This window comes from Python bivittatus, unplaced genomic scaffold (assembly GCF_059951505.1).
Source record: "Python bivittatus isolate LINGU-HERP-01145 unplaced genomic scaffold, Pbiv_v1 ctg000510_np1212, whole genome shotgun sequence".
NCBI lineage: Eukaryota > Metazoa > Chordata > Lepidosauria > Squamata > Pythonidae > Python > Python bivittatus.
In genome coordinates this window covers 2,741,344-2,755,351 of record NW_028277081.1, presented here as the reverse complement: position 1 = coordinate 2,755,351, position 14,008 = coordinate 2,741,344, and the positions used below count along the sequence as shown (strand labels likewise).

The window sequence follows — 14,008 nt, the reverse complement described above, 5'->3', positions numbered from 1 at the left end:
GCCATGTTAGAGCTTCAGATAAGCTGAGGGGTTTTCTTAGCGATTTCTTGACACCCCATCTTTTCTAAAGCTATTTTCAAGGTTCTTTGTAGGAGAAGAGTAAAAACCAAAACAGTCCAGCTGAATGCAGATCTAAGATCAGCCTACAGGAGATTGTATTTAGCTACTTGGCAAAAGAAAGCAGTTTTGAGTTGGCCCATCATGTAAGTGTGTGCAATTGAACATCTCAGTCGCCCCGGTCACCTCCCATCTGACCTCAGCAGGCAAGCTTAAACCCCGGGCCAGGTTTCTGCACGAGTAGATGATTTTTGAGATCCACCGTCCAGGCTGGATCGGGCTCAAGTGGAAGACTAGTCCAAGGATAGAGTGGTCGTTTCTGCGTAATGGAGGAGATGGTTTCTTGGTCTGGCTCAGCTATCCATTTGGCTGATAGATGTATCCAGAACAGAGCATCCGTTGTGTTATGTGAGTTGCGTGGCCTGATTTCATCCGTGTTTCCTCATGAGTAAGTCCCTAAGAGTTCAGTGGAGCTCATTCTCAGAGTAGTCTTCGTGCAATTGTAACTTAAGACCTAAATGGGTCAGAGTCAGTAATAACCAGTTTTAATTCAGGAAACACAGTAGAATTGGTCTTAGAAATTTTTTAAATTTAGTTCAACATTGAGAAAAAGCCCCCAAACATAAATAGACATGAGGTGAAGCGCATGGCTGCCACGCTGCAAACAGTTGGTTGCCCAGAGAAAATTGGTCAGGAATATCCAGCTAGCAGTTGCTCCTCTGCTGGGTTACACGCTCAAGTGCCACGGGTCTCTTTTATGAGAAACGTTTTTTTGGAACGGAACTCAGATCTTCTGAATTCACGATTTGGTGGAACTTTGTTGCGCGGAAGAAAAAGAGGGAAGCATCTCCTCTGATTTGCTTGTTTTATGCAGCATTTTGACTCTTGCACAGTGTAACCCAAGAGGAAGATGGGAGGGCTGGTGGCTCGCTTTAGCTCCTCTCACAAATTCAGTTTTCTTCTTCTGAAATCATACAATCTATTTTAATAAATGTGCTTTGGAATCCAAGAATGGCACAAGTTAAAAAACTGCTCTACTGCTCTTCCATATCCTGGGTCTCCAGATTGAAGTGAAGGTTGCTGGAATCTCACAATAATTAGAGAATGAAATTAAGGAGAAAGAGGAAATAATTTACTCATGGCTAATTCTTTCACATGCATTTTTCATTGCTCACAGAGCTTTTCAAATCAGTGGCCTTAGTTTCAATAATTCCATTGCTTTCTCCCCACCCCCCATTTATTCACTCAACATTTTAAAAATCCAGGCTAAGGAGAAACATTGAGGAAATGGGAATCATTCTTAGCTCTGGAAGAAGTGTGTTGGCCCCCACACCCTACAAACTGTTTCTGTTCTGCTCTTGCTGAATCGGTGGGCAACACATAATCTTAAAGATCCGGTCAGGCTGTACATCCCCTCCCCTCCCACTGTTGGCCATTTTAGAAAAAGGTTGTTAGGATTTGGAGTTCAGAAACATCTAGATGGCTATGCATTGCTCCTCCTGGAGAATGGGCTGTACCACGTCAGAAGATTAGCCATTGCTTCTGTGACAAAATGCTTCTTGAAAAAATATCCTTTGTTCAAAAAATGCAGGTGTTCAAGGAATAGCTTGGAGATTAGCCTTCTTCCTGAGGTGCTGGCTACTGATATACAAATAATTATGTTTATGCAAAGGGGGAAAAGGGAGGGTGGTGCTTTGCTGATTCCTTGCCCCCCCCCCCCCCGCAAGGTAAAATGTAGGCTCCTTCAAGTAAATTGATTACTAATTCAGATCAAGACAAAAGATCAGAAGGACTCTGGAAAGCTTCTGCTTTTTAATACACGCACACACATGTTTATTACAGCCATAAGGCCAGATACAGCCTTTTAATACAGTTTGTCAGTCAGAAAAGCTACCAGACTCTTCCTGATTTGACTAACATGGCTCTTCTCCTCCAAGTCAAGACAAAATTTGAAGTGCTTCACATAACATGTAATGAGTTTATGCAATCGGGTGTCCCCAGGTGGTGATATTCATTTGCTTATATGGGTTTAAAATTAGATTAGTCAAACGAGGGATGAGAGCAGGCCTGATCAATGGTTGTTAATTACAGTGGGGAATGAGGTCCTCCTTTGGCTGAACACTGCTAAATCCCACTTCAAGGGGAAGGCAAAACACGGCAGCCTTTGGCTTCCTGGAGGTGCCCGACTGGCCGCTGCGGATGACAACGGGAGGTGGAAGCAGGTGCAACTCTGCCCGACCCAGCCAGAGAGTTTGGGAGAGGGTCTACGGTGATCTTCAGCCAGTAGACCTTGTATCCTGAGGAGCATGAATCCTTTGCCTCAGTTGGCGTGTCCTGTGAGGCTTTGGAGAGGGACTCACTGGAAGCCCCCGACCCCAGTTCCCTCAGAAGGCCTTGCTGTGGCTTCTGCAAGACTTGTGCTGAGAGCACCAAATGTATTACTGGGTCGGTTGGTTCAGGATCATGGGTACAGCTGGGATTTGGGGAAGACAGGCACGCCTTCAGAAAACAGGTGGCCGCTGTGGGGGTGGCCCATCACAGAAGACCCCAACCCTTTTGGAAGGCGGAAGGTGCGGTTGCGCTCCTCGGGCCCAAAGGTATGCGTTGGCTGTGGTGTCTCTTCCGGATTCATGCCATTTCAGGTGTTTAGCCCACTGCTGCTTTTTGACTTTCGGTTGATGCAGCAGTCCCATCCTCACAATGAGTGCTCCTGAGGTTAGCCTGGGCCAGGAGATGCCCATTGGCACCGGAGTTACGTCTTTGAGATCGTATTGAGACAGTTTTGTGCAATCTGGCTGGAAGTGCGAGAGAGAGAGAGAGAGAGACTTTAGCTGTTTCTGTTGGCTCCTTGGACTCTGATCCAGTGGATCTAAAATTACATTTGCTCTCAAGTTGTCATTCTGGCTGTTTTTAGTAAGCAGAGCAGCTGCTGGCTGAATCGCCTCGGACCACCATTAAGGTCACCCACGCTGAATGCCAGACCGGCTGCTTGAAACGCAGAGGTTCTTCCAAGAAAGGGCCAGTGGTCGTCTCTTGCAGGCGCTGCCGCCCTTAAGCCAGAGGCCCCCGCGGAGCTTTTGGCTTTGAGAGGCTGAAGTCTAAGTCTAGGAGCTCAGGGGAAGATCCAGTTCCCTCGTCGCACTGAACACCGGATCGCTTAATTAGGGTTCATCGAACAATCCGCAGAGGACTGCAGAGCCCTCGGCATCGGGTCTGCGTCTGGCCCCCCGCTGCAGGCCGAGCCCAAGTCGGCCTGTCCCCGGACGGCTCAGTGAGATGTGGTCCGCATGAAGTGCCCAAGGACCGCGAGCGAGCCTTCCTGGACTCTTTCGTTTGGAGGGGGAGATTGCTTTTTGGTTGGGCTTTTAAAAAGACACTTAAAGTTAGAAGAACAAGGGTTTTTCAGCTCTCCAGCTCTCTTTTTCAGCTCTCCGTCCTCCCCAGACTGAATCAAGCCCCAAAGTGGCGTGGTTTAAGTAGACTAGTTTCATGGCGTCTGGCTGGTTCTGCTTCATGTCTACGTCCGTCCTGAATTATTTTTCGAAAAAGCAGCGTCTCACAAAGGTGTCTCCTGCGTGTGCCAATTCCCAAAGGCGCAACTTACCTCCTTCCTTCTTTTGCAGACTCGTGTGTCGTTTGCTCTGTACACACAACACACGCAAGCAGATGACCCTTGGCTGCGTCTGACACTGGCCACTTTGGGGTGGCATTGCCTGCTGGGCAGCCCAAGTGCATTTTGTACATTTATATTTCAGTATTGGGTGAAAATCCCCCCCCCCCATGAATTCAGTAACAAGTAAACTTTGCTGTATGAAGTGCATCAACAGACACTCTGCTCCTCAGCCAGCCCGACTTACTTCCACAGTCTTGCAGGGTTGCCTCTGTGGCCTTTACAGAGTAATCCAAGCTACTCAACCCTTTACTACTTCTTAGAGATAGAAGAGCAAGAAAGAAAATACATCAGCGGTGGTGGTGGCGATGCGTCTCCTCTTGCTTTGCTTTAAAAAATCTAGCAGGGAAAACAATTAAGGATAATTAAACCTCGCTTCCTTGTTTGTTAGGTTTCTGGGATTTTGCTCTAGTCTAGAACGATGGACAATACATCCTTTGGGCAAGTGCCCATTTTGTAAGTAAAAACAAAGGGATGCCATAAACAGCCAGTTCCTGTGCCACGCGCCTTGTCTCTCTGTTCCCTTCTCCAGAGATCCAAGGACAGGGCAACAAGAAGTCAAACGATCATTCCCCTGTAATAATAAGTTGTCCATTTGCCATGGAGGCAAGGAATGCCTCCCCCCCCCCACTCCGCCATTTAATTTCGAAAGGGCCTGAGAAGGGAGCGGAAGGGCTTCAGCCGCTCGGCCGTGTAAGAATTCTGACCAGGTAGGATCCCACAGCCCCAGTGGTCCGTAACTTAGCAGGGGTCAAGGTTAGAGGCTCTTCCTGGTCAACAGAGGCAAGGTGGGGGATATTATGTGTGTGTGTGAGAGAGAGAGAGAGAGAGAGAGAACAGATAGGGGTGTCAGGAAAGCAAAACTGCTCCAGGGGCTTACAAAACGCGTAGGCCCCTGTCCAGAGCAGAGCTGCCCGCTGACCGTGAAGGCCTCCCGGGAGCTGAAGCACTGAAGGAGCCATTGCGGAGCCTCAGGAAGGGGCCAACGTGTCTGACCCCACACTTCCTGGAAGACTAGCCAGCCACTGAACGTGGCCACGTTTTGTTGCTTGAAGGGATCATCTGGAAAGAAGCCCTGCATTTCATCCAACTCTTCCTTTTTTTCTTCCTAGGAAAGAAAAAATCCCAGGAGGCTAAAAGCAAAGGCAAGAAAGCCAGGGATAAAAAGCGAAAGGCTCCTTTGGGTTTGGATTTAACACCTTTCGGTATGAGGGAGACCAAGGAAGGTAAGGGGGTGTCTGTCTCCTGCACTTCCTTGGTGGGTTGGAGCTGAAATTGGAGGCGGGGTTGCAGAGTCACTAAACACAAGATGTTGTTGGCATCTCAAGGTTTGCCAATGACCAAGTTCTTTAAAAACACAAAAGAGAAGAAAAGGCACCAGAACGACTCGGAACTGACCTTGCTTGCTCACCGTAGAACAAGCCGTGGAAGATTAAAATGAGCTACAGAGGAAAAGCGGCGTGGCCTGAGGGGGGTTTTAGGAGGGCAGGGCCAGTGGGCAATATGTGGTGTCGTATTTTGTGGGGGGGAGCAGGCTCTTACGGAATTGGGCCTAGATTTTTTTTTTAAATAAATAAATCTGAATGCATTTGCTTTTAAAAGGGCAGTCCACGTATTTGTGGCTTGCAAACGGGAATCACCCCAGACTGCTGGGGGAACACTGCTGGGGGACCGTTGTAGGATGCTGTCTTTGTTTTCCTCCGTTTCTCAGGCCATAAACCAGAGGAGGAAGCCCCAACAGTTTCTGCGGTGTTGCCCCTGGACCAGGCTGCTGTCATCCAGGAGATGGTAAACCAAGACGCACTCCCCACCCTGCTCGTCTCCGGTCCAGTGAGCGAGGCACCCGCCACCCCCAAGGACAAGCTGGGAGTAGTACTGCGCAGATCGAAAGATTTAGAAGAGGACGAAGAGGAGGAGGCTGAGGAAGAGGAAGAGCCTGGGGAGGAAATGGGGGAGGAAGAGGAGGAGGAAGAGCCTGAAGAAGAAGAGGAGGAGGGTAGCTTATCTAAAGAACATCCAGATGTGGAATCCATGTCGGTGTGTGAAGACAAGCTGGAGTCTGTGGAAGAGCAGAGCAGCCTATCCGAGGACTCTCCTGAAAGCTCTCCCAAGAAAAAGCCTTTGGTGAAGTTTCCCAAAACTAGAGGCGAGTCCAACGGTAACGTCCAGGGGACGTTCATGTTTCCCTGCCAGCACTGCGAAAGAAAGTTCACCACGAAGCAGGGCCTGGAGCGCCACGTGCACATCCACATTTCGGCCATCAGCCATGCCTTCAAGTGCCGCTACTGCGGCAAAGCCTTCGGGACGCAAATCAACCGACGGCGCCATGAGCGACGCCACGAGGCTGGGCCAAAAAGGAAGCTGCTTTTACCCTTGGCTTCCGCCCAGCTGTCCGGGGGCAGTGCCAAGGCTGCTGAGGGGGCTGTCCAGAATGAAACCAAGGTAAGACAGGATGCCCCGGTCCCGGAGGCCGAGAGAGCTTCTTCCAAAACATCACATCCTCTGTCCTTTGAGGAGAGCAAGGACCCCAAAGAATCACACCCGTGCCAGTACTGCAGGAAGGTGTTTGGCACCCATACCAACATGCGCAGGCACCAGCGGAGGGTCCACGAGCGACATCTCATCCCCAAAGGGGTCAGGAGAAAACCGGAAGAGCCCCAGGCTCCAGTGGGGCAAGCCCAGCACGCCCCCGGCGGGTACGTGGCCAGCACAGACCTTGAGGAAGAAGGGGAAGCCGACGACGTTTACGTCATGGACGTTTCCAGCAACATATCCGAAAACCTCAACTACTACATCGACGGCAAGATTCAGTCCAACAGTAGCACGAGCAACTGCGACGTGATTGAGGTGGAATCCGGCTCCACCGAAGTCTTCGGCATCAACTGCCTCCTGAGCCCTGTGACGGTGGAGATCGCCTCCAACGTCAAGGCCGTGCCGGTGCACCTGGTGGAGGGGTCGAAGGAGTCGCCCACCGGCGGAAACCCAGAGGCCAAGAAGAGGAGGACGGCAAGCCCCCCGCTGCTGGCCAAGATAAAGACAGAAATGGATCCAGAGCCAATCACCTCCCTCTGCTCCCTGACTATTCCTCTCGCGATATCGACGGTGGAGAGCTTGCCCTTCCCCAAAGAGAAAAGTATTTATTTATCATCCAAGCTGAAGCAGCTTCTCCAGACGCAGGACAATAATAAGGCGGTGCCCTCTCCCCCGTCCTCGGCAGGGGATATCCCAAAGCTGGGGCTTCCTGCGGCATCTTCCCCTCTTCTCCCTGCAACCTCGAGCAGGTTCAAACGGCGCACCAGCTCCCCGCAGCACAGTCCAGGCCTTCGAGACCCAGGCAAGGCCGGCGAGGGCAAGCCCGCTTGGAACGAGGCAGCCCTGAGTGCGAAGCCCCCCAAACTGGAGAGACGTAGCAGCTCCCCCACCTGGAGCTTGTCCGGGAGAGAAGAAAGGGAAGCCGTGAGTCCCCTCTGTCCAGAAGAATACAAGGCGTCTAAGGAGTGGACGCCAAGCCCGCCGTTCGGGAACGTGTGTAATCAGCAGCCTTTGGACTTGTCCAGCAGCGTGAAGCAGCGGTCAAATGGGAAGGATCGAGCCCAGGGGCCCTGGGAGTCTGTGCTGGATCTGAGCGTCCACAAGAAGCCCGGCGGCGATGGCGGCGGGAGCAAGGAGGCTCCCTCGACTGCGCCGGCCAGTAGCGCCGTAAAGAAGAAGCCCACCACCTCCATGTTACAGAAGGTTCTGCTGAATGAATACAACGGGACTAGTTTGGTGTCCGAAAACCCCTCCCCAGACACGAGTCCAAGCCTGAATGTCTGCAAACTACCCGAAGCGCAGTCACAGCCTGGCCCCGCTCCCCCAGCGCCTGTAGCAGAGCTGGGCTGTTCCGGCCTCACCGCCGAGACGTCCTTGCCTCCAGCGTCAGCCTGCCAGGCAGCGTCGGTCTTGACTCAAGCAACTTCTCCTGCCCATCCTCCGTGCCCACCCATGCTCAAGGCCCCCACGCCGCCGCCACCTCTTCTTCCCACGGTTCCTTCGCCACTCCCAGAAGACCCCCTCAGCACCACTCCAAGTTCCTGTCCCTCTCCCCTGTCCAATGCCACTGCCCACTCCCCTCTCCCCATCCTTTCTCCAACCGTCTCAGCATCTCCCGTGCATTCTGTAGAGCCTCTCAGCTGTGCTTCGCCTGGGCCACCCACTCTCTCTTCATCGTCATCCTCCTCCTCCTCCCCCTCTTCCTCTTCCTCCTCTTTTTCTTCCTCTTCCTCCTCTGCATCCCCCTCCTCCTCTCCTTCCCCCCCTCCTCTCTCTGTAGTTTCTTCTGCCCTCTCCCCTGGCGATAACCTGGAAAATTCAGCACCCCTGATGACCTTTAAGCAAGAGGAGGGAGAAAATAGGTGTCCGAAGCTGCGGGAGGACCCCCACCACTCAAGTGCAGCAGATGCCATCCAGGAAACCTTCAGCAAGAACTTTGTGTGCAATGTCTGCGAGACCCCATTCCTTGCTATTAAGGATCTCACCAAGCATTTATCCCTTCATGCCGGGGAGTGGCCCTTCAAATGTGAATTCTGTGTCCAGCTCTTCAGAGAGAAGGCAGGCTTGTCAGAGCATCGCTTCTTGCTCCACGGAGTGGGTAACATCTTTGTATGCTCCATCTGCAAGAAAGAATTTGCTTTCCTATGCAATCTGCAGCAGCACCAGCGAGATCTCCACCCCGACAAAGAATGCACCCACCACCAGTTTGAAAGTGGGACCCTGCGACCGCAGAACTTTACAGATCCCAGTAAAGCGAGCGCTGAACAAATGCAAAGCCTGCCCAGCCTTTCTTTGGAATCCTCCAAGGAGGAGGAAGAGGAGGAGGAGGAGCTAAACGACTCCTCTGAAGAGCTCTATACAACCATTAAAATCATGGCAGCTGGAGTCAAACCCAAAGATCCAGACGTCCGCATGGGCCTCAACCAACACTACCCGAGTTTTAAGCCTCCTCCGTTCCAGTATCACCACCGAAACCCTAATGGGATTGGAGTGACGGCCACAAATTTCACCACTCACAATATCCCACAGACCTTCTCTACCGCCATTCGCTGCACCAAGTGTGGGAAAAGCGTGGACAATATGCCCGAATTGCACAAGCACATTTTGGCTTGCGCTTCGGCCAGCGATAAAAAACGGTATACTCCAAAAAAGAACCCCGTGCCTCTGAAACAGGCAGTCCGCCCTAAAAATGGAGTTGTCTTGCCCAGTCCCACTAACAACGGCTTCCGGCGGGTGGGCCAGCCCCAGAGACTCGACTTCGGCGTCGAGGTGAGCCGAATGGCCTCCAACAAACTAAAAATCAGCGCCCTGAAGAAGAAGAACCAGCTGGTCCAGAAGGCGATTCTGCAGAAGAAGAAGTCGCAGCAGAAGGCAGAGCTCAGGAACAGCGGCGCGGAGCCCAGCTCTCACATCTGCCCCTACTGCAGTCGGGAATTCACGTACATCGGAAGCTTGAACAAGCACGCCTCCTACAGCTGCCCCCAAAAGCCCATTTCCTCTTCCTCGAAAAAGAAGGCTAAAAAGAAAAGCGGGGCGTCATCTCCCAGCAGCAGCAAAAGTGGTGCCAACCTGCGCCGGCGAACAGCCGACGCCGAGATCAAAATGCAGAGCGCTCACGCCCACCTGGGGAAGACCCGCGCTCGCAGCTCAGGGCCCGCGGCCGTCCAGCTGCCCTCTGCCTCCTTCAAGCTGAAGCAGAACGTCAAGTTTGCGCAACCCATCAAGCCCAAAAAGGCCCCCCCTCCACCCGCAGTGAGAAACGCCAGCTCGGCGAGGGTCGGCAAGGGGGCCCCGCCGGAGGGAAAGCGGAGCAAAGGAGCCGCCAAGAGCGGTTCCCCCAGACTGCTGAGCAAAGCCTCGCGCAAGCTGCACGTCCGCCTCCAGCGCAGCAAGGCGCACCCCCCAGCCAGCCAGAAGAAGGCTGACCGGTTCAGCACCAAGTCGAGGGAGAGAGTCGGAGGGCCCGTCACCCGCAGCCTGCAGCAGGCGACCTTTGCCGAGGCCGCGGAGAGCAAGCGGGAGGAGGGCTCAGCCCGGCAGGAGCCGAAGGACTTCAGGTGAGCTTTTCTACGGAGGTTCGGGCCGGCAGCGTGGTCCTCTGGTCTCGGGAGGGAGAAGGCCAGGTTGGGCCAGCCAAGCCCCGCGGACTCCCTTCCGAGGGCATCTAAACATCCTGCTGTGCTAAAGCCTGGGCAGGGTGGGGGCTGAACGTGGATCCCGCTTCAGGAAGAGCAGGGTCCGCTCTCGTTCCGTCTGCAAATCTGGCGGAGGGGACGTGTGTTGAAATCGGGTCCCATCTTAATTCATTTCCAAAGTAGCATGGAAACCCTCTGCAGCGTGGAAGGAAACCCCTAAAAGACAAGAGAGAGAGGAGACCGGAGAGAGCAGAAGGCAGTTGGGACAAATTAAACTACCGTGAGGCCTCAATCTCACACGCGGACGGCACCCGGAAAGACGAGCTCCAGAAAGGCTCCTTCCCCAGCCCCCAAGGCTGCTCCCTGGGAGAGGGTGGGGGGTCGGAGCGGGGAGCTGGCAGCCCCGCAGCAGAGGCCAGCGGTCAGCCGGGCACTCGGGGCAGACCCCCTTGCGCAGGGTTGGCCTCCCTGGACCGAGTCTCTCTCACGCCCACACCAGCCAGGGTTCAGTTAAAAGGGGAGCTTAGCCGGTGTGCTTTAACCAGCCTGGCTCACACACAACACGAGGCCAGAACCTCACGCTAAGGCGAAACGGAGTCCCGTGATGGCTTAATGCACAGACCTGGCCCAGGCGGGGAAAACAGGCCGTGCCAAGCATCGTGTTGCCACATTGGTCATCACCTGCGGCTACTCGCTTCTCTCTGTCTTGGGAGGCTGGCATTCACCCCTCCTGTGGCTTTAACTACCCAGCCTGCCATGTCTGAAGCCTCAGCAGCAGCGTACGCACGGTGCTGTCTGTTTTCAGCTGATGGACCTGTAGAAAACTGCACTGCCTTTAAAGGCTTATATCTCAGCCCTGGAGCTATCAGTTCTCAGTCGGTTCCTGTTTGTGCAAAGGAAGGAACGCTGGACTCAGCATAAGCCGTCCATTGTTCGCTTGATCTGGCGGAGGGAGAGGGCGCTGTCCAAATTCTGAATTGCTCGGGTGGAGGCTTGGCCTCTTGAGCCCCAAATAGATGGGGTAGATCTTGCAGCGTTCGGAATAAATGTAGTGCGGCAAGGGAGGCTTAACTGTCGATCCGTTTGAAATCCCCCCTGCAAAAGTTGCTATTGCCTCGTGAGGGGAAACGCTTTTCACGTGCGCCATCTCTGAACAAGCTCTGAGCCGATCGCTTTGAGTCTGTCTTCACCGGGGGTCTGAGGAAGGGCGCGTGAGCTGCCCTGCTGCCAAGAGCTGCCTCCAGCCATCCTCCCTCTTCCTCTTCCTCCTCAGCTGGCCAAGAGTGTTGCCCACTTTTGAGGCCCTTTCTAAAGATGTCATACTTCCAAGCAGTGGGGGGAAAGAGGTTTTTCCTTTCTTTTATTTGGCATTGAGCAAATGGGCGTTTTGGCAGGCGCTGAATATTCCTGATTTTTAAAGCACCCTTTGGGAGAGAAAGTCATTGGGCTACTTCGTAGAGTGTCTTGTGCCTAATGGGTTAGAGCTCAAAAAGCTCTAAGCGGCAGCCTCGGTGGCTGACATCGTCTCCGCTCTGAGGCCGGCCTAGTATTGGGGGCGTCTCCTTCTGCAGCCCCCCTCTCCCAGCAACAGGAGGGCCTCCACCCCGACCCCCGGCTTACCAGCTCTTCAGCGTTTCAGGCCATGTGCCAGTTCCCAAGATTGAAGTCTGGGGCCATGGCCGGCAGCGCAAGTGTGTCCCTGCCTCGGATGCCGGAAAGACAAGTGCGCAGGTGCTGGTAAGGAAGCATGTTCTCTGCCCAGATACATGCGGTCGAACATGTTACATGAACTTGGCATTTGGGGCTTTCCGTACGGCATGAACTCAGCCAGTTTGTTCAGTCGCAGTGGAAGAAACAGTGGCCTACTGTGGAACGTGAATCGATTCTTACTGGTTGGACTGATTTATCCCAGAAGTGGCTGTTTTGAAGAATTTGCCACTAAGTTTGTTTCTCTTCCACCATCTCTCTCCTTGGTATTTGTTTCTGGTTTTTTTCCCCTTTTTGTGAATCTAGGCTTTTGCTTTCTCCCCTGCAGGAACCTTCTTTAAGAAGAAGACGGACCGAACCCTCCAAATGTGTAAATGAGATTTTCCAGGTCACGGGCTTGAGCCGTCTTCTGCTCAGGGCAGCAGGATGAGTGCAGCGGGCCGTCCTCCAAGCTGGCACAGCCCGGGCAGAGCCAAGGATGCAGCGGACAGCTTGTCGACGTGCTGGCTCCAGAGCCGGGCTCACATTGCCCCAGCCGAGCCACGCAATTCTTGGCTGCAGAGACAAGGCACGCAGGCATGCGGTTGCCCCTCTTCTCCCCTCACCCCCGCCAACCCTGGTTTTTTAATAAAGGACATGGTCAAACTCAACGGGAGCAAATTCCGCCATGGAGTTTCTTGCTTAAACGTCTTGCTTTTATCTGATGCAGTAAGGTGGGAAGCAAATAACAAATAAACTCAGCTGAGGGTGTTGCCAAATGTATTGAGAGCAGTGCTCTTCAGAAGGCCCCGGCGTATATCAGGGATGGCAAACTGTTCACACTGCATCCGAAATATTTTTGGTCACCCATCTGGTCTCTGAAAGCCTTTGTTTTACCCCCTCCAGGGGTTTCCTTCCTTCTCCTCAGCCTCCACACCGCCACCGCCGCCGCCTCGCTGGCTTGGTTCCAGTCCCTGCTTTTCCGAAACCGCTTCTTCACACTTTGGGGGAGCAGGAGAAATGTTGGTGCAGTCAACCTTAAAAATATCAATATCCAAAATTCTCCTGGGGTGGACGAGGCATCCACAGTTTGTTGGGAATGAATTGCTCACCATAGAACACTGTATAGCACAATGAATGCACAGAAGAAATGGCTGTTAACTGGCTGGCAATGGATAAAGCAAGAGCTACCTTTTTCCTTGGGGTAAAGCAGAATTGACTCTCCCGCCCCTCCCCTCCCCTCTTCCCCGGATGCGGCTCCTTTTTTTTCCAAACATGTATTCTGAAAACTTGCCTTTCCATTTCGGTGAACAGCAGTTGTTTCGTTTCACTTAGGCCACCCCCGTTTTTCAAAGCTATTTGTTCTTGACTTAAAAAAGAAATCTACCTCTTAAAATTTGAAGTTTTGATATTGTTTTGGTGACTTCATGCCACTTGAACCACCTCTCACTATCATTCCCTTTTATTTTTTTTTGGTTGCATTTTTTTTCCTGGTTTATGGGGACATCTGCATCAAACAGTTGTATAAAGCATTTGTAGCAAGTTTGGAAAGGGGGGATAAAATATTTAAAATTATTTAAATTGTTTTTGACACTTCAGTTGTATTATATGTGATTTACATTTTACATTAATTTGTTTATGTGGGAGAGAGGAGAGGGTCTTTAATCTGAAGATGGCTCTTGTATTAAAGTTTGCTGTTCTGTAGTTCTTCATTTTTCCCCTTTTTCTTGTTGGAGAGTGATGCAAAGGCTATTCTATTAAAAACATTAAAATTTCCAATTTGCCATACAAAAACCAAAAGTTTGTCATTGCTTTCAAACATAATGTTGGCATGATACGAGTTTGCAGCCAGCCCTGGAAGCGAGGCTGTCATCCACTGTTGCCAGCTCCCCACTCAAAGTGCAGGACATCCGTTCTTTCTGCAGCCTTCACATTCAGCGGGGAAACAAAGTCCGCATCCTCTGCATTTCATCAAGAGTAGTTTGTTGGGCTGTAGCCTGAAATGCTCCTTCAATATTTGTGAGTACCAATAAAACACTACGGGGGGGGGGGGTTGAGGGGAGATTATGCTATAATGTGGCATGGGCAAATGGAAGAATTAACTTGCCTTCAATTCTAGATGACTAGCTGAGGCCCTTCCTTGAAGTATCTGAGCAGGAGAACAACCTGACTTCGATGCAAGATAGTTCACCTACAGAAAAGAGGACTGGAAGACGTCACCCCTTCCCTTCCCTTCCTCAAGGGTAAGTCAGAGACGGCTCGTTTGGCCTTGGAGGCTGGAGAAAGGATGATAGCATAGCTGAACTGGCCATGGAAGCATCGCACTGAGCAAGCGCAGAGGCCCAGGTAGAGAACAGAAGACCCCTGGCTTTAGCCTGTGAGCACCTATGCGGAGAACTCGGCATTGTGCTGATCCCAAGCTGAATGT

At 52.3% G+C, this 14,008-nt stretch overlaps 1 protein-coding gene across 12 annotated transcripts in view; it reads left to right on the top strand.

The window, feature by feature from the left end:
- PRDM2 (PR/SET domain 2) overlaps positions 1-13,390 on the top strand; it is a 30,731-nt gene extending 17,341 nt beyond the window's left edge. For 11 of the 12 annotated variants that reach the window (XM_088147678.1, XM_088147681.1, XM_088147677.1 and 8 more), the window contains 3 exons: positions 4,840-4,953; positions 5,439-9,816; positions 11,930-13,390. In XM_088147678.1, the coding sequence (XP_088003804.1) occupies positions 4,840-4,953; positions 5,439-9,816; positions 11,930-11,942 (4,505 nt within the window). In that variant the 3' untranslated portion in view covers positions 11,943-13,390. The remainder of the gene's footprint in view (positions 1-4,839; positions 4,954-5,438; positions 9,817-11,929) is intronic. The other variant, XM_025163341.2, reaches the window with a different exon arrangement.
- Positions 13,391-14,008: the final 618 nt, after the last annotated feature.